This window comes from Manacus candei, unplaced genomic scaffold, assembly GCF_025592945.1.
Source record: "Manacus candei isolate 608988 ecotype Guabito, Panama unplaced genomic scaffold, ASM2559294v1 h1tg000018l, whole genome shotgun sequence".
Classification (NCBI taxonomy): Eukaryota; Metazoa; Chordata; class Aves; order Passeriformes; family Pipridae; genus Manacus; species Manacus candei.
The window spans coordinates 17,686,292-17,704,684 of record NW_026138066.1 but is presented as its reverse complement, the minus strand read 5'-3'; the positions used below and the strand labels follow the sequence as shown (position 1 = coordinate 17,704,684).

Genomic DNA, 18,393 nt, shown 5'->3' with positions numbered 1-18,393 from the left:
CCGTGAAGCCCCGCCCCCGCCCCGCCCCGGCCATGGCCGAGGTGTGAGGGCGGGAGTGAGGGAGGGGTGTGTCTGACGCAGCTGAGAGCAGCCTTTTAGGGCCCGGGGAGTGGGCTCTGGGAGGCTGCAGGGTTGTAGGAGTTATGTCCCGTGCGGCAGGGTGGTGGAGGATGGGGTTTAACCCAGGCGCATGGGAGGTTGAGGTTTAACCAGGTCCAAGGGAGGTTGGGTGTTTAACCCAGGGACTCGGGAGTCTGGGTGTTTAGCCAGGGCTGTGGAAGACTGGGGATTAACATGGGGCTGTGGAGGCTGGGGCTTAACCCAGGGCTGGGGTTTAACCTGCAGCCATGGGAGGTTGGGTGTTAACCAGGTCGATGGAAGACTGGAATTTAACCCAGGGCTGTGGGAGACTGGGCTTTAACCAGTGTCTGAAGGAGAACAACGAACATGGTGAAGGGCCTTGAGGGGAAGCCGTATGAGAAGCAGCTGAGGGAACTTGGTCTGTTCAGCTGGAGAAGAGAAGACTGAGAGGAGACCTCATTGTGGTCTACAACTTCCTTGTGAGGGGAAGAGGAGGGATAGGCACTGATCTCTTCTCTGTGGTGACCAGTGATGGGACTCAAGAGAATGGCCTGAAGTTGTGTTTCAGGGGAGGTTTAGATTGGATGAAATAAAACGCTCTTCCCCCAGAGGGTGGTTGGGTGCTGGAACAGGCTCCCCAGGGATGTGGTCACAGCACCAAGCCTGACAGAGTTTAACCCACAGCTGTGGGAGACTGGGGTTTAACCCCAGGACACAGGCCTCAGACTCTCCTCTGCCCTTCAAACACCTATAATGGAACCCAAACATGTACAAAAGAGTGAGTGTGGGAGTTAACAGTGCTAAAAAGATTGTTGTAAGATTAAAACCTTAATTAATTCAGGGAAACTTTTGGTAATCTAACATTCAGGCTCTTTCCAGGTGGTTCTTGCTTTGCTGTAATGGTGGGGCTTAGGGCCCGTGTTTGAAGAATCTGCACCATCTCCCTTTTGTGTCATTTCCCCTGTACCTGTCCCAAACATTGCCCCTGAGGACAGGTGCCCTTTGGAAAATCCTCTCCCTGACTCTGGGCTGTGCACTGCCCTTGGGTGTAGTGGAGAGTTAATCCAGTTTAGCCTCCTGGTGTCGTGCATTTAGCCTTTCCATATCTTATCATAAAACTTGGGTCAGATGCACAGTGACCTGTGCTGGCTCCAGCCTCTCACCACCAGCTGATGAAGTTGGGTTTATGTATTTGTGGCTTGGATGAGAGAAGTGAAACTGATAGTCCTGGTAAACAGAGATAAAGGGGGGTTCACTGACAGTGAGCAAAACACTGCCCTGATTTCAACTTCCTTAACTTTCCTTTTCTTCAGGAGAAGACTGATGTGGAGGGAACGCTGTTTGTTTACACAAGGTGAGGACACTACCTTTTAACGTCTGCAGGATGTTTCCATAACCTGTGGATGGAGTGTGAATGAAGGAAATGAAGTGAAGTCATGAAGTAAATGCTCCCCCTTGTTCAAGGGCGAAAAGAAACTGAAACTGATAGAAGCAAATGCGGGGAAGAAAACACTGGGAAGGAGGCACCACCTTGTATTTTGATAAGACTTCCAAATGTGATTTAAATCTCAGTATGGGTAAACTGGTTTAATTAGGATGTAGCAGTTTAAAAAGTGTCTGGACAAAAAGCAAATAGTGAAATAAATAACCATATTCTTTAAAGTAAGGGAATGGTACAACTTAGGAAGTATTGTTTTCTCTACTTAGGGTACTTTCGTACTACTTATGTCTGATGGTTCATTTTTCATGCATATTCATCCAACATTTTGGCTGATTTTAATGCTTTCTTTTAGCAGCACCTCTGACTGTGGCTTTTCAGAGCATCATTTTTACATCACTTGTTTTAGCACATTTGTTCTGTTATGAAGCCTGCCCTGTGTTGTAGTTTCCATGTTAGTGCCTCAGCATTTCCCTGTGACTGTTGTTAAAGTTGGAAAATAATACAGTCAGCAGATCTTGCAGTAGCTGCCAGGGTTTAACACCAAAGCAGAAAGTTTCTTCTTCAACTTTTATGTCAAAGAGGAACTGGTAGGAGAGCTGAGAAAGCAAGAGATTGTTTTGAGAAGGCGAGAGATGGATGTGTGAAGTGACAGAGAGGCCCAGGAGTCTGTGAGCTTTGTGTGAAGTGGGAATGCTGGTTTCAATCTGTAGAGATCTTTCCTACCAGCAGTGGAAATGGTCAATAGTAATTTTTCTAAGCTGCTTTCAGGTGAGTGGAGATAAGATGCTTTTCTAATTAGCACCGTGAGAGGAAAGAACCAGCTCTTTGTTGTGCAAGCAGTAGGTGGATGTGGGTAGTTATGGGCTGCAGAACAGCAGCAGTATTTCCTGGTGTGTTGGTTGTAAAGCTCAAGAACTGACAACATATAACCTGGTTCTCCTTGCATCTGTGATCTTTCACTGTTCTTTTTGTTGCCTGAGGAAATTTCCATTTAGAGCAGGGGTTGATGCCTGGCTGCCCTACAGGCAACAGAATGGAACAGGTTGTGAACTGTGGGTAACATCATACATCATCAGTTTTAACTTTAATTTTCTGTTGCTTTGAACAGAGTTATAAAGGTCTGTGGAAAAGACATTGCCAACAGATCATAGGTTGGAGACCACTGGTGTTGCCTTGGTTGTTTCTCTTTAGTCACAATGTAAAGTGATGTGACCATTTTACTTGAGATAACTTATTTACTACCCATCCCATCTTAGTGAATTCTGAGGAACAGTCAAAAAGTCAGACTTCCAGCTGGGTTAACACCAGTGGAAGTGGACTGTTTGTTTGTTTTAAGTGAAGCACTGACTGTTGCAAATTAAGGATTCTTGTCAAGGATTCCACTTTTGTTTATTTTTCTGTTGACTCTGATGCTGTAATGCAGCTTCCTTTGCTTTGGGTTTCATAGAGAAATCCACACACCAGCAGTTGCCAGAGATGGCACTTTTCCCAAATGTTTATCCATAGTCTTTCCTTTATTGTCATACTTAGTTTGGAAGTAGTATCTCCTATCAGGATCATGATGGATTTAACAGCTCACCTTTATCTAAATGACTTGAAGTGTAACCCCCATGAACATGCATAATGATTTAGAGTCATAGAATCATGGAATGGTTTAGGATGGAAGGGACCTTTGAAGATAATCTGGTCTAACTCCTGCTGCCATGGGCAGGGACACCTTCCACTACATCAGGTTCCTCAAAGCCCTGTCCAACCTGGCCTTGAACACTTCCAGGACATCCACAACTGCTCTGGGCAACCTGTTCCAGTTTCCCAGCACCCTCACTTTTGTTCTTACACTTTAGATGGCGTGGAAAATCCTCTTTGGGGTGACTGTTACTGTCTGCAATTGTTAACCAGAGTATTGAAAAGTATGCTTGCACTGGCCCACAACTGACTTATTGTAATTACTTCTTTCTACTCCAGCAAGAAACTATAGGATGGATGGTGGTGTTGGATAAGGTGATGCTGATAGTCTGTTTATTTCTCATACATAATGTGGGGTTTTGCCATGATTAAAAGGATTACACAAAATACTACAAGAACCAATTGCTATTTCCTTGGCAACAAAATCAGTTTTTTGTGGTACCTCTTAGAAATAATAATAAAAGATTAATAAATTTGGAGAACTACGCAGGAAAGAAATTCTAGTGATTTCTTTTTTTCCTCAGCTTGATGGGATTTCTGCTTGTTAATTTTCAGATCAGCTTCTCCAAGGCATGGTTTCACAATTATGAACAGACTGAGCATGGAAAATCGAACTGAGCCTATTACTAAAGACCTCGATTTCCAGCTCCAGGACCCCTTTCTACTGTACAGAAATGCCAGATGTAAGTATAACACGTGGGGTTAAATACTGAAGTCAGCTTCTCTTCAATCTGTTCTTGGTTAAGGCAGTCCAAGTGCTTAGACTGCAGCTCTCAAGGGCTGAAATTAGCTGGTTAACAGGTGAAATTAAAGGAGTGTATTTTGCTTTTTTGGTGTGCTGAAAGAGAAGAATTGCTCAGTGCTTCCTAAAATGCCACTCTGCTAAAGAAAGTATTAGCATGTGCTTAGTAGTAATCTCTTCATTTAACTGACAAAGAGTAAATGTTTATTGTCCTGGGTATGTGATGGGCTGAGAGAGGCAGAGAGTGTGTGTTTTCTGAATGTACCCCAGTCAGTGTTGGGAAGTTTTGGAGTGGTATTTGTAGTCTTGGCTTTCTGCATAAAAAGAGACAAATGCAGCAAATTCAAACCCTGTTTTGTGCTCCAGCTCCAAAATACTGTCCTTGGAGCAAGCTGGAAGGCACTGTGCTTTGACAACATAACGTTGGGTCTCATTATACCCTGATGAAAGACAGAGTTATTACTTTGGGCTCTGTGTTTATCTTGCACGATTATCTTTATACCAGAATTAGCAAGTGTCAGGCAAACTCAGAAATAAGTGGAAGACATGGGAAAGCTTACTTGTGCACGCAGATCTGCATACAGAGTGTTACAATGAGCAATTACCCGAGAATGAGCAGTTGTAAATATACAGTTTATATCTGTGCTTGGAAGTGGAGCTGTCGTATCATCTGTGCTTTGTCCTTGATGCATAAAAGCAGATTGCAAAAATGTTTTATGTGAACTGTGATGCAGAAGGGTTCCCTCTGGATGAATTAAAGGCTGAAGCAGCCCAATTTGATCATCTGCTAGACCTTTTTACTTCATAAACTAGTTTGGAGTTGGAAAGTATATCAAGAGGGAATCCTGTTGTTCACACGCACTATGTGGTAAAAACAATGGAGAAATAACATTTTAAATAGCCTAAATGAAACTGCTATTTTTGAGAGTATTTTCTAGGTTGACAAAGTATTGGAATTCACAAAGAAACTGAAAAGAAATGCAGACATATTCAGGCTAACCTAGGACATTAGGATTTTAAGTACCATGAGACCTATTATCCCATCTGTTTTTGAAGGGTCTTTCTTATGTAAGTGTAATCTTCTTTAATCTCATTTTGAAATTCCATTAGGAGTTTATGTGTGTATACACTAGTACCTACATTTTGAAACCTGGTCTATTAATTTTTCATTTTTGTTGAGACAATTGGTATAAAGAGTAATTAGAAGTTGTCATAACTCTGTGCTGACATGAAGTAAGTCTGATTACTACCTATAAACTGTGCTTGCTTAATTTTTTTATTAGGAGGAAAATCGTGGGGTTTGGAGAGTATAAGCTGTTTTTCCCAAGAGATGTCAGTCTTTTGGGTTTGCAGGGTCTCAAATATTTTAAGTGGTAACCTGTTTTCTTACTTTTGCTCTTCAGATTGTCTCCCCCATCCCACCAAGGGGAGGGGGCAAGCAGCTGCACAGGGCTGAGCTGCTGGCTGGGGTGGACCCCCAGCACCTACACTGACAATTTGCCAGTGGCAACATGGAAGTAGAACTACCCTTCTTTTAGTTTAGAATCTCTGAGCCGTGAGATCTGACAGGTTTTTGACTTCATGGCACTCTGTACTGGATCGTTCCCTTGAGTGCTGTCATGAAAAAAGAAATTAAGAGATGCCCAGCCTCTAAAACCTGTGGATTTTAAGCCCTGATGTCATAGTATTATTTTTCTCTACTGCTTCCAGATGCTGACAAGGAGTACTCAGTAATAGCTGTTTACTTGGCAAAACAGTGGACAGTTTGGCAGTAATACTTAACAGTGTCTGGAAACAAGTTATCTTTTTCTAACCTTTTGTTTGACTTGGTGACTTCTTATGCAGTTTTTCATACACGTCTTCTTTTAGATCTAACAAAACTAACAGTTTCCTCTGTTTTTCCAATTGATATGGTGGCTTTCCTACATAACAGGGCTGTTGTCATAACATAAACATCAGGAAAATACAAAAGCAAGCATTTAGAGAAACAAAGAAGTCCTGCCCAGTGTTTTGCTTCTCCCAATATTCCGAATATTTGTTGAAACCAACTTCATTTTAGTGCAGCTGAATATCTATGGCTGGTTGTACCACACAGCCTAAAATAAAACCTCTTGGCAGCCAAAGGTGGTGCTTGTGTACTGGACAAGTCCACCAGCATTTGTAATAGCTGTCATTTTGTAAAGCTTGCTTTGCATCCAATATATGATTGCAACAGAAAGATTTTTTCCAAAATTATGCAAAATAAATATAAGTTTTAGGAATACTTAAATTAAGAAAAGAAATATTTCATCTTACTTTGTTGTTTTTTTCATATTTCTTCTGTTGTTCTATGTGATCCTGTTCATCTTAAGTTGAAATACTGTCTAAACACCATGTTGGAGACACAGTGTAATCCCAGGACTTTTCAGGCTGGATTTGGGATCCATGCCAGTTAATGTTTGCACTGATCTACTGTTTTGCAGAGAAGTTTAGTTTGAGAAATCTGTTAGGCTGGAGCTGGGGTTATTCATTTCAAAGCCAGGAGGGAAGATCAAGTTACAGTTTTTAATGTCAGCAGAAATCTTTGTCCACCAAGAAGAGAAGGTTTATGTATCAAATAGGGAATGTTCAATGTGACCTTTAAACTTATCTAGTTAACTGCAATTTTAGATGCTCTCTTTATGAGAGCAAGACAGGAGTCCTGGTTTCGTTTAGATCATCTAACAATTCTAAGGGTTTTAAAAAATTTCCTGAGTTCTATATTTGAATAATCTTAACTACATAATTAGTACTTTTTTCATTGTTTTTTGGTGATATTTATTGTGAAAAGCAATATTTAGAGCCTGTTGCTTAAGCCTTGGTGCTGAATAATATGAGATAGTTGAGAAGAAATGCAAGGTGGTAAATTATTGAGTAAATGAACTTAATTTTCTTTCTTTAGCACTGATCAGCTATATAATAATTACAGCTATTCCTCATTGTGTATTGTACCAGGTGTTTATGCCTTTGTACTGGGTCAGTTAATTATTTCCTCAGTTGACTGATTTAGCTTTTCATTGCTGAATACTGTTTTTCATGCTTACAGGACACAGAGAATTTGGTCAACAGTAAGTTGTGTATCTCAGAGTTAGCTTCACCTTGAGCATTTCAGCTGCCAGAGAAGAACACAAGATCCTACCTTAAAATAGTGTGCTAATTGTGACAATGATCTGATACAGGTTAATTGGGTGCTTTTCTGCTATAAGGAGTGGAGAAAGAAACTGTGTGGCAGATTGACAAATACTTTATAACGAGTTTCTGTACCTGTTGGCAGAGCAGTTGCTTTTCATTTCTGTGCCACGTTTGTAGCAAGGCCTTTGATCATTTCATCCCCTGGGCTTGGAGCAGAATGAAGCCTTTCTAGTCAGATGTGTCTACTGAATTTGAGCCTTAGCAGAGGTTCAGTAAGTGGTCCAAAAGCAGACCAGACATGCCTGTTTTTGTCAAACCTGCCTAGGCACATGTGAGACATACATAAGCTCATCCTTGTTTCAGTTGTCCAGTTTGACATACCACCATGTGTCTGTCAGAACCCTGAAAATGTTATATTTTCCCAGATTTCTACACTGCAAAGATGCCTAGTAGATGGGATGGAAGGGAGAGGGAAGTTTGCCAACTGTCCAAAGAAGTATTGTGGGTTTTTTGTTTGTGGTTCAGTTTTGGTTTTTTTTCCTTCCCATGTAGGTCATAATTATTTTGTATGACAATTTTTCCAAATATATCCCTGGGGACAAGTGATTGTAAAATGTTTAGGAAAAGACAACGGTGTATGTTCTTCTCAAACTATTGGATTTCATTCTTAAATTCTAAATTACAGCATCCAAGGGCCCTCTTAAACAGAACAACTCATCTTCTTTTGAGACTGATTGTGGCTCATTTTAGTTCACCCTCCTAAGTAAATACATCCTGGTAAAAAGTACTAAATGGATAACAAGTGTCCTGCCTCTGCAGGCATTTCTGAAGGCCTAGTGACCCTGCAAGGAGCATTTCTTAGTTTGAAGGCTGTTAGAGGTTTACTTTGGAAGGAAAAGTAGGAGACAACACTAAGAGAATCTGAGTGATATGTAAAAGTTAATATATCATGGAAACCAATCCTCTTTTGGGTATCATAGTGTCTTGTTTACCCTGAAATACGTTTCCAGTCTATATTACATTATACATTCTGTAACATGGTGTTTCAGATCTCTTCTTTCTTCTGAAATGCATTTTTAATCGAGAACAAAACCAGCATTTGGTGGTTAAATTTATTTGTGTATATATTTAGATTCAGCCTTCTGCATATTGACCAGTAAACTACTACTTGCTCAATTGTTTCCTCTGAGACAGGCAAAATAGATATTCCAGGCTTAGTTTTTATGAGGTAGTAGAGTTTCTCTTTGGTTTTTGGTTCAGTTTAGAATGGAGAGCCTTATTTATCAGCCTCCTGCCTGCCAACATACAGTATCTGGTCCAAAAACAAAAAACCTGACATGATGAAAGCAGTAAATTGCAACGTGTATTCAGTTGAATATTCCCCAAATGCTCATTTGTTTTTCAGAATTTTGAAACAAATACCTTGCAGTGTTTTTAACTTCATTCAATTTGTATTATTTTTCTCTAAAATCAGTGGTCTACTAATTCAGAAGTATGACATGGTTTTCTGTTGCTGCATCATTAAGCAAATGCAGTGATTTTTGTCACAGCTGAATAACTTAAAACAATTTTTTTGAGGTTAAGTTTGATTGCAGAATTATTATTCTGGCCTGCTACAACCTGCATGTTTTGTTGAAAATATTTCTGTAGTTTAAAACTCTTTGAAAAACGTTTGTCGGTTTGGAACAAAAGTGCAAGCTAAAACTATAGCAATTCAAAGTGATTTTGGTAGAAGGGCCTTGCCCTCTTTAGGGGTATATTCTTCTCAGCCTGTTTTTTTGTTAAACAGATTTGGGTAAAGGTTTTTTTGAGAAGTCTGCCTGGGCTGACGACTGCCACTTGTTCAGAATACAAATGCTTGTGGTTTACCTGCGGTTCTGTCCTTGGAGACTTTTTTGTCTCAGAGATATAAACAAACCTCTCCTCCTTCTCTCCATTCCAATTTCTCTCCTTTGATCAGCATTATAAAAATTCATCATGTATCCAGCAAGACAGAACAACAGCAGAGGTCACAATTGTCTTCCCTGAGTGTTCCTGACCTTAAAGTGAAACCTCAGTTTTGCTGAGAGTGTTGGAATGCTAACACTACCCAACTTTTTTAAGTTTCAAGAGAAAATATACATACTGAAAATAATTAATGTCTTACTAAGTTAATTCTAAACCCAGAAAATGAAAGTTGCAGCATGAGCTTTGTCGTGTTATTTGCTTTTTTTCTTCCTGAAACCTGTTATACAGTTTGTGTCCAGCTTAACTGCTTTTGAGTTTGTCAAGTGCAAATTTGCTTGACACAAGCAAACAAGTTTCTTACTGCCTCTATTTATCAAGTGCATAGTGATGATTTATGTTTTTTCATGTGGGATGCTCTCTAGTACTCAGTTAATTGACTTCCTTCTACCTACACTCAGAAATTATGTGTTCATAGGCTAGTTTACAAAAGCTTGTTTAAAGGCATTACTAATTTCCTACTATGTTTCCCATATAGTTCCTCCCTTTGTGGTCTGTATTTCAACTAACTGGTGATTTTAATGTGCTTAGAAAATGGTAAAAATTGCTTCAGAATGTCAAGAAAAATAATAAACTGCCCCTTGGAAGTGGTATAGATACCAATTTACATTTTTATAACTAAACCCATAAAATATGTACATTTATGTATTAGATCCTTGTGCTTTCTGCCTCATTTTAATTTTCAAGGATGCCTGAAAATCTTGAATGCCTGCCTGCTGAGATATAAAAGTATTATTGTAACTTGATGGCATAACTTAATACTATTTTGCAGTCAAGAATGGATGGATGTGCAGCAGTTCTGGCTCAAGGCAAGTGAGTTTTAAGATCAGGAACTGTGATTTTGCTATCTAGTGGTTATTTGGCTTACCTGTTCTAGAGTACAAAAGCTGATACACCTGGTTTTATAACTAAACTCAGCTCAAATCTGTGGAAGAAGCGGGTTTTTAATGTAGTGAGAGGGACAGGAAAATTTGTTTTAAAGAAGTATGCATAAATGCAAATTGATTAAAAATAAATTGACTGAAAAAGTGCCATAGGACATTGTTTTCTGTGAAAACTTTTAGTTGATCATAATTTTTTTCTTTTCCTAAGTCTCTCTCTTACTGAAACCAGCCCTGGAATAAATGACCTGCAGAGGTCCCAACCAAACTAAATTATTATTGTGATTCTAGGATTAGCAGATATTGGTTAATTCTACTTAAGAGTGTTTGGGGTTTTTTCTGCTTACTGTGGAGAGTAAATGTTCTGTGATTTAGGTTTTTAGGGTTCCAATGAAAAAAAAACAAGAGGGGGAACTGCAATATCCCTTTTTGTTTGTTGTTTTTAAAGAAAAATTGTTTGTACTAGTAAGTGTTTCTAAATTTATTTTTTCCAGTGCTGCCTTATTTGTTTTCCTTAAAACTAAATAAAATCTGTGTTTTTTCAGGGGAATTTGTAGATAAACTTAAGGCCTTCAGAACTGGTAAGACATAAGTTTGGATGTGTAACACCCTGTCCCTTGTCACTCCACCCAATATAGCACAAGTATTTCCATTCGGACTTTCTTAAAAGGATGTTTTAGTTGTTTCTTCCTCACCCTTCCTACCCTGAGGATTTGTTAGGTGGTGTGAAAGCCTTTGACTGAGCAAAGCAAACGATTTAGAATGGCTTGCCTTCCTGAGGTGGCTTTTTGCAGCTGTAACTGTGATGACTCCAACCATCTTTTTGCTCTAATGACATGTTTCTGTTTTGCCTCGAGGGTGGTCAAAACTAAGCGTAAGGAAAAGAAGTGCAGTAATCCTAAAGCAGGTTTTCAGTTCTGTGTGACAATGGAGTCCAGTCTGAAAGTAAGTCAGAGTCCAGTCAGAGTAACTATATGCCAAGTGAGAAGAAACGGGCTAAGGAGCTAAGATAACAAAGCTATGCAGTCTTTTGATGGCTGGTAATTATTTTGTGTGTGGTGGAAGTATATCTCTGCCTGGGCAAACAAATTCCTAGGAGAAGTTACACAGAGTAGAATTAAAAACATGTATCAAGCACCCTGCTGTTGTGGATGAGTTCCTGTATGGAGTGGAAGGAGAGTAATACTGCATGTATCTGCTAGACACAGTCTTTGTTTCCCATTTATGGATGTCAGCATATAAGCAAGATATTAGCTTGTCTGGAGGTTCACTGTTGAGAGTGTACTGCCAGTGCTGGGAATTCCGGACATCTTTCCAAGATAAGATAGGCATATGATGCAGCAAAGCTCAAGGGTTCAAGTTGGAACAGATAATTATTTTTTTTTTTTCAGAGGGGTTATTTTCATGTGACTACCTGTATACCCTCTGCTTCACACACACCTCCTTGTATTGCATAAAATGGTGAGTGTTTCAAGATGAGGGTAAACACTTACCTGAATGCCTACATATTTCTTCTGCAAATGAGAATATTACAGAGCAAGTTGCTTTCAGCAATCCCTTGCATAACCGCCTTTTCCCTTAATCCCTTCACATGCTAACACACGTATTTAGTGTTTCCAGCTTTTGTATATTTTAAACTTCTTAGCCTCTTTGTCCAAAAAAAACCCCAAAAACCTTTATCTTTCTTTTTCCTTATACTTGCATTCCTTTTTTTCTTTTTTTTTATCGTGTCATGGTGGGAGTTGGAAAGCCATGTTCATTAGATGCTCAAAATACAATATATTGCTAAGAGAAGCCATTCATCTACTTAACTCCACAGCTTCAAGAATTACCAGAATTATCTAAATCCTGTGGTGGTATGAACACACATTCAGGAGTTCACAGTACATTATCACCAAATATTACTCCAAGTTATTAGTGTAGTCTCCTACATTATACAGAGTGCTCTGTTTAAATAGGAAGGCAATACTCATCGCAGCAGGTAGAGAACAGTGCAATCCCTGTGCACACAACTTTGTCTTACCTCCAGGTTTGATGTAGAAGCAGTTCAGCTGAGTTTCATGCACCAGCTTCCCCTTATACTTGGTGTCAGGCTCCCCTGGCTGGTGGCTGGGGAGCGGGTGATACGCTTGCCGAACCAAGGCTTGAAACATTTTAAAATTCCAAGGAGCTCAACCTAACTGTATTTTCTATAGATAGAAAAGGCACATTCCTTTTGGTCAACTTTTTCTTGCTTCTGGGTTATTTTATGCAATAGCCTTGTGCAGAAGTTAAAGCTTGAATGCTGCTTTAAGTTACTGACAACTGGATCTTTTAATCTACAAACTATTTTCTAGCCCTTTGAAACCTCTGCAATATCTCTTGCGTTATCCTTCCTTTTCTTGCTCTTCACTCTTAATCCTTTCCTTGTCCTCTGTGCCTTATGCTCAGTTGGAGCCTTCTCCTCCCCCTGTGGTTTTTCAGGAAAACTTGGATTGAGGAGTGAAGATAATGGGCGCCATCCACCCGTCAGCTCATCACCTCACCGAGCCACGGCGATCTCTGCTTTCTGTATATCAGCACGGACCTCTCTGATAATATCCTCTGGTGCTTGAAAAAAAATAGGTTTGTCTAGCAGAGGGTGGACTTCACTCCTGACATAGCCAGAAAACTTCTCTTGGAATGTGAGCTTGCTCACTTGTGCTCTTTTATATGTGTGTGTTTATATATATAAAAATATTTGTAACCTTCTCTGAAAACATGGAAGATAAATATGTGAGCGAGTGCATCCCACAGTGCATATACAAGCTGCTCACTTCTGTCTAACATTGATTTAATGGGAGCTCTTGAGTGCCTCATCAGCGCTCCCTTTGTCAAAACAAGCCTTAAGTCGGCAGTAAACAATACTTTTCAATTACAGGAGGAAAAAGGAAAGAAACCCTTCCCAAGTGTAAGATAGCATAGCCTTTAAAGGACAAGGAATGTGTTACATACAGAAACACGGTGCGAGTGCTCCAGTGGAATTCCACTCAGGCTGCTAATGCAGCGTTGCTTTTTTGACTTAACTGCCTTACAAACTAGTAACAGTGTTGGGCTTGATGCCTGCTGTCTGCTCTGCTTTAATGGTTGTGGCTGCAGCCCAGTTGTTGGTTTTGCTGCACAGAACTTGCTTTAATAAAATATAAACTTTTCATGTCATAAAGAGTTGCTTAAAATCAATCATAAAATACCCCAGTGGGTTTTACCTGCTAGATTCATTATTTTGGACATACATAGGCCTAGGTCTTTTGGGGCCTGTTTCAGTAATCCTTTTGCAAAGCAGAGATATTATTTATATGAATAAAACCAACCAGAGATTCTGTAGCCAGGAGGAAAAAAAAAAAAGTAAGAGATGTAAGATATGCTTCAGGTCAGAAGTCAAAAATAAAGGGGCAAGGAAGATTCTTCCTGTGAATCATCTGGTGTTGGTCATTGTCTTTGCCAGGATATGGACTTTCAGTTTGGTGAGCTCCACCAATTCTTTTGTCTCTGCCAATCAAACTGCCTTTCTGTAAAATTTTAGTATTATTTGCTAAATAACATACAGTGTTACATTCTCTACATGGGAATGTGTAGCATCTCTCAATTAAGAAGTTCATGAGATTTCATAATAATTAGAAAAAGGAGAGAAATAACATTGGATTTTTATGTAAGGTATTATATGCCTTCCTGCAGGGCTTTACTGCTTTCTTTTTACTGTTATCTCTTTTTTTATTCTGGTTTCTCTCACATGAATATTTCTCTCTCTAACACTCTATCAGAAAACAAAGTAGATGTTCAAATTTGCACTGAGAGTTAAAAGCTGAAGGAGGGGAAAGACTGAGGAAGCAGAAGATACATTTTATTCCTAAAGGATTATACATGAGCTAATAAAATACTGCCAACTTCTGAAGCAAAATGAAATATACATTTTTACTTTCTGTGTGAAAATAATACAATTGCTATAGTAAGAATAATCCAGTGCAAAATTCCAAATTTTTATTTAAATTCAACTATATGTCTAGTGTATATTCATGGATTCAAAGTTGCAGGGTACCTCCCAGTGCTGCTTTTGTGAAATGTCTAGCTGCTAATATAAAATTATTTTGATAAATGGGGGGGGGGGGGATTTCTGTTGGATTACAGGTCTAAAGTAAGGAAATGTTTACTGCTGAAATTGCATTTTCTCGGTGGCAAACTTGATCTCAGGGGTACAGTCTGTTTCTCCCTTTGTACGTGTGCCCACATGGAATGTCTGGTGTTCAAGGAGGCAGAAAAATCAGTAAACTAGTAAGTAATCTGAACACTAACAATACAATTTTAAAAGATATACAAATATGTGTAAAAATAATTACAGTAATCAGAAGAAAAAAGCAACGAGGTAGTTGGAGGAGGTGGTGTTTGTATCTTCATGAAAGAAATTACTAAAGTGCGATTTCACAAGAAAAATACAGATGAAACATTTCTATTCATACTTTAATGATCATTCAGCTTTCAAGCATGCAAAAATGCAGTGGCCACATGTGAATGATAAAGGGTTCAGGGGCACAGTCATCTGCTGAAATTTATCTTGGGAGCACAGTGTGAACCAACCCACAGCTGGAGCAAACCTATTACTGTTTGCCTGCCATTATGTGAGAACAAGGAGAAGCCTTTCTGGGCCTGTGAAATTGTGTTATATCACTAAAAATTGCACGGACTTAAAAATTTCCAGCTGCAGCTCTACAGACAAGCAGATGTCACTGAAGGCAGTGTAGCAGCTGACTGCAAGAGAAGGAATGGCTGCAGAGTAGTAGAGAAGAATTCTTTAATGTGTTGAATATAACATGGTAACAGGCTGTGGCAAAGCAATAAAAGGAAATATGTAAGATATGTAAATATGAAGTAAACGTTTAAAATCTCAGGAGGAGTAGTTGACTTTACTTTTACCTGTTTCTATGTGGATTTTTTTGATTCTTTTTCTAACCATTTCAGAATAGAGATGGTGGAGGAAAAATTAACAAATTGCCTGCTTCCAAAGTGATAGTGTGTACAGAGTATAGAAACAGAAAAATACAGAAGTGGGGTTTTTAAAATTCTCTTAATCTTAAGGTATTTCTTAGGTGTTTCTTGTTATAAGAACAAGTATATACAAGTGACTTAAACGTCTGTTGTTACAGACCAAGAACTTAGTCCAGATCTGCAAGTGTATTTCCATTACTTAGGATCTGAAGGTATGCAGTGAAGAAATAAGAGATGAGATCACAACAGTCAGAATTAGAAACATCTTCTATAGTTAAAGTTGCTTATTTTCCTCATGAAGTCCTTTTCCAAGTTGTTCATTATTTTGTGGGAGTTAAACCATTTGGAGTGACAGCTCATCAGACTGATTAGAGCAAAAACTCAGGTTTCAGGAAAAAATTACATGCTATTGAACACCTATTTGAGGCTAAAATAATCTTCTTTTTTTTCTCCTCTCTTCTATTATACTGGAAAAATGGCATTGTCAGAGTTTGGAAAATAACTTGACCTTGAACTCAGCTATAGCTCTGGAATTAGAGGAGTACCTTGACCTTTGGCAGGTACCTCAGAGATGCACTTTAAAAGTAATTGGGAATGTATTCTTAGATTGGACTAAATTATAAATGAAAACCATGATGTTCAAATCCTGAGGAGTCCTCTACCAACTGTGTGTGGCACAGGCAGTGGAGGAGGCTTTATCCCCATGGGACTGGAAGCCCAGATACTCCACAAGAAACATATGGAAACTGCTGCTTTTCTTAACATAATGGGAGGCAGGATGGAAACTGAGATGCAGAAGGCAGCTCTCCTTCCTATTCTTTCAAATGAGAGCAATTTTTTTTTGTCTCCAGGAAAGTTCTCATTGCTTTTCAGTTCTAGGTACGATGTGAGATGCATAGAATCAAGAAAAGAGTGTGGTTTCTAGTTTAAATGCTTCTAATTGTGATAGTCTTATGTTAGTGTAAGCTTTTCTACTGACAGAAAATATGGATCTATATTTAGCCTAGATTTGTGCAAGGCATTTTTGTTCTGATGATTCCTGTAGATCAGGGCCTGGCTTCATTTCAGTGTATTGAAGATGTTTTGTTGTTTGCTTTAGAAAGTTAGCAGAGAATATAGAGCTAATAAAGGTAATAGTTTCAGATGTTGAGGGGCTATGGATTTCTTTCCACAAAGCCTCTCTCTGATGGGTCTTTATTTCACAAGAAGGTTGCTTTTGTTGTCTCGGGATATTTGGATGCAGCTTTTAGCTTTGCTGCAGACTCACTCACTTGCTTTTCTAAAGTCACTGTCTATCTCTCATTTTTCTATATCAGAACTAGAACAGAACTTTCACCCACCATTTGTTTATCTTAATACCTCCTCACTTAGCTTTTACACTCCTTGAGTGAGACTCTTTAGTCTTTTCCATTACAAAAGGCAGAGGAGCTCCAGTTTGATGGGGACATTTTGGAAGTCTATTGTGAAATAGTAATGAGAACCACTTGTTACTTAAGAGCAGTTATAAATAAGAACAATAAAAGATTTATTAAGAACAACTTGTTATTTAAGAAGTTGATAGCCTGGCATTTACAGTCTTCCTGCCTTTATTTCAGTGTCACACACCATCCTGATCTAAAAATTATTTGGAACTGATGATGCAATGGCAGGAGGTGTGACTGGAAAACCAGTGGTGTGGGGAAAAAAATAAATGCACTAAGCCAGATGGATCATAACATAGAAGCTATTCCTGTGTCGTGACTAAAAATTTCTTGTAGCATCAACAGAATGCATTTTTACAGGAAATCTTGCAAATACAGTTTGCATTTGGGCTCTTTTCCAAAAAAAGTAAAGAACCTGCTGATGGACTCTTACATCTGCTGAGCTTCATGGAAATATATGGATCAATGGACTTTAAATTTTCCTACAGTACTAACAGAACTTTAGCTTTGAGGCTATTTTAGGGGGCGTTCCAGTGAGCTAATTTTATGTCTCTGCTACAGAGTTAATTTTTTTACCATAAAGAATTTCTGATAAATTTTGATTAAAAATCTGCCTGAAGTCAGGCTGTCACAGTGGAGCCACAGACATTATTTAGTAAACAATTCACTGTCTCTGTGTTGTCCCTTTTTTTGCCTCATGAAATCAGAAATATTTGCTGGCTCTATCTGGAAGTCTGCAAATTAGTCACCCAACTTTCGTGACTGGTAGAAGATGGCAAGGACATTTCAGGGTCCATTCTATTAACAAAAATTGTTTCTTATGTTGATTTTTAAGGCATAGTTCCAGGCACAATTAAACAGATGGTGGTGAGGAACTTTTTCTTGACTTCAGTAGTGTTGCCAATCATTGCCCACTCTCAAACCATTTGCTTTTGGGGGAAGGGGTTTTGAGGGGCTTTTTCATTTTCTTGGGGGTTTTGTTGTTGCATATTTTCACTCTCTATGTCTAATCATTGCTTTGCATTAACATGTCTCCAAGTAGGATTCTTTTCCCTTTAACTGGTTTGGTTGTTTTGGTGTTTGTTTTTTTTCCTTGCTCGTTTGTATTTAATATTTTAAACATTTGAAATAACGGAAATACCAAGTCATCCTTTTCCCTCTCTTTATTAGCAGTTCCCCAAGTAAGTGGATTAGGAGCTTTATCAACCTTTAAATGAAAGAACAGGTGTCTGATGATTTAACAGATTGGGTCTTTTCAGAGCTTTTTAGGAATTTATGTTAATAAAGTATCAAAGTACACATTTCTGTTACCTGAAAAACTCTTCCCTTTCTTCACTTTATTGACGTTTTTGTGCCTGAGAAGTCATAAAAGTTTTGGTTCTCCTTTAAAAACCTCCTGAAATAACAAGATATATCTAGAGCTGTATTTCCATTATTTAGAAGCAAATACATTTTTAATCTATATGTTGTATTGTGCAGCTTTGCACAATGTAGAGAAGGAAAAGATCTAAAAATTCCAGTCCTGTTGATGGGCCACATTACTATCAACATGGTATAATAGGATAAAATTTAAATTTTTTTTCTAGTGTTTTGCTTTTAAGTACCTAGAGACCTAAGCAAAATGTTATGTTTGAAAGAACTTAAAGGCTGTTAGGAGCTAGAAGAACTTTGACTCTTAAACTAGGAAATGGCAAAATTAGAGTTGCTTGTGTGACCTCTCTGTTTATGGAATTTTATATCACATGATCATTTTCTTTTGCAATAAGGACTTTGTTTCAGTTATCAAACAGTCAGAATGATGTTCACATGAAGAGTGGCTACTCAGTGTTCTGGCTTTTTTCTCATAGCTGACACGTGGGCCTCTTGCTTTGTTATATGCCACTGAAATTCTGCACTAGGGACAGAATTATTAATTGCTTTTTTCTTGTTGTTTTCTGCAAAAATAATCAGTATAATAGCTGATAACTCGTGAACAAACTGAACTGTTTT

General features: G+C 38.7%; 2 protein-coding genes across 4 annotated transcripts in view; one reads left to right on the top strand and one right to left on the bottom strand.

The window, feature by feature from the left end:
* Positions 1–12,636, bottom strand: part of CACNA1C (calcium voltage-gated channel subunit alpha1 C) — a 476,564-nt gene extending 463,928 nt beyond the window's left edge. Inside the window, exon 1 of the mRNA XM_051784889.1 lies at positions 12,009–12,636. Within this exon, the coding sequence (XP_051640849.1) occupies positions 12,009–12,138 (130 nt within the window). The 5' untranslated portion in view covers positions 12,139–12,636. The remainder of the gene's footprint in view (positions 1–12,008) is intronic.
* The window catches only part of DCP1B (decapping mRNA 1B), a 44,052-nt gene that overhangs the window by 1,254 nt on the left and 24,405 nt on the right, over positions 1–18,393 (top strand). The window contains exons 1-3 of one of the 3 annotated variants that reach the window (XM_051784956.1): positions 35–859; positions 1,395–1,435; positions 3,764–3,891. In XM_051784956.1, the coding sequence (XP_051640916.1) occupies positions 848–859; positions 1,395–1,435; positions 3,764–3,891 (181 nt within the window). In that variant the 5' untranslated portion in view covers positions 35–847. Of the gene's footprint in view, positions 1–34; positions 860–891; positions 1,312–1,394; positions 1,436–3,763; positions 3,892–18,393 lie in introns of those variants that run through there. The other 2 variants (XM_051784955.1, XM_051784953.1) reach the window with 2 other exon arrangements.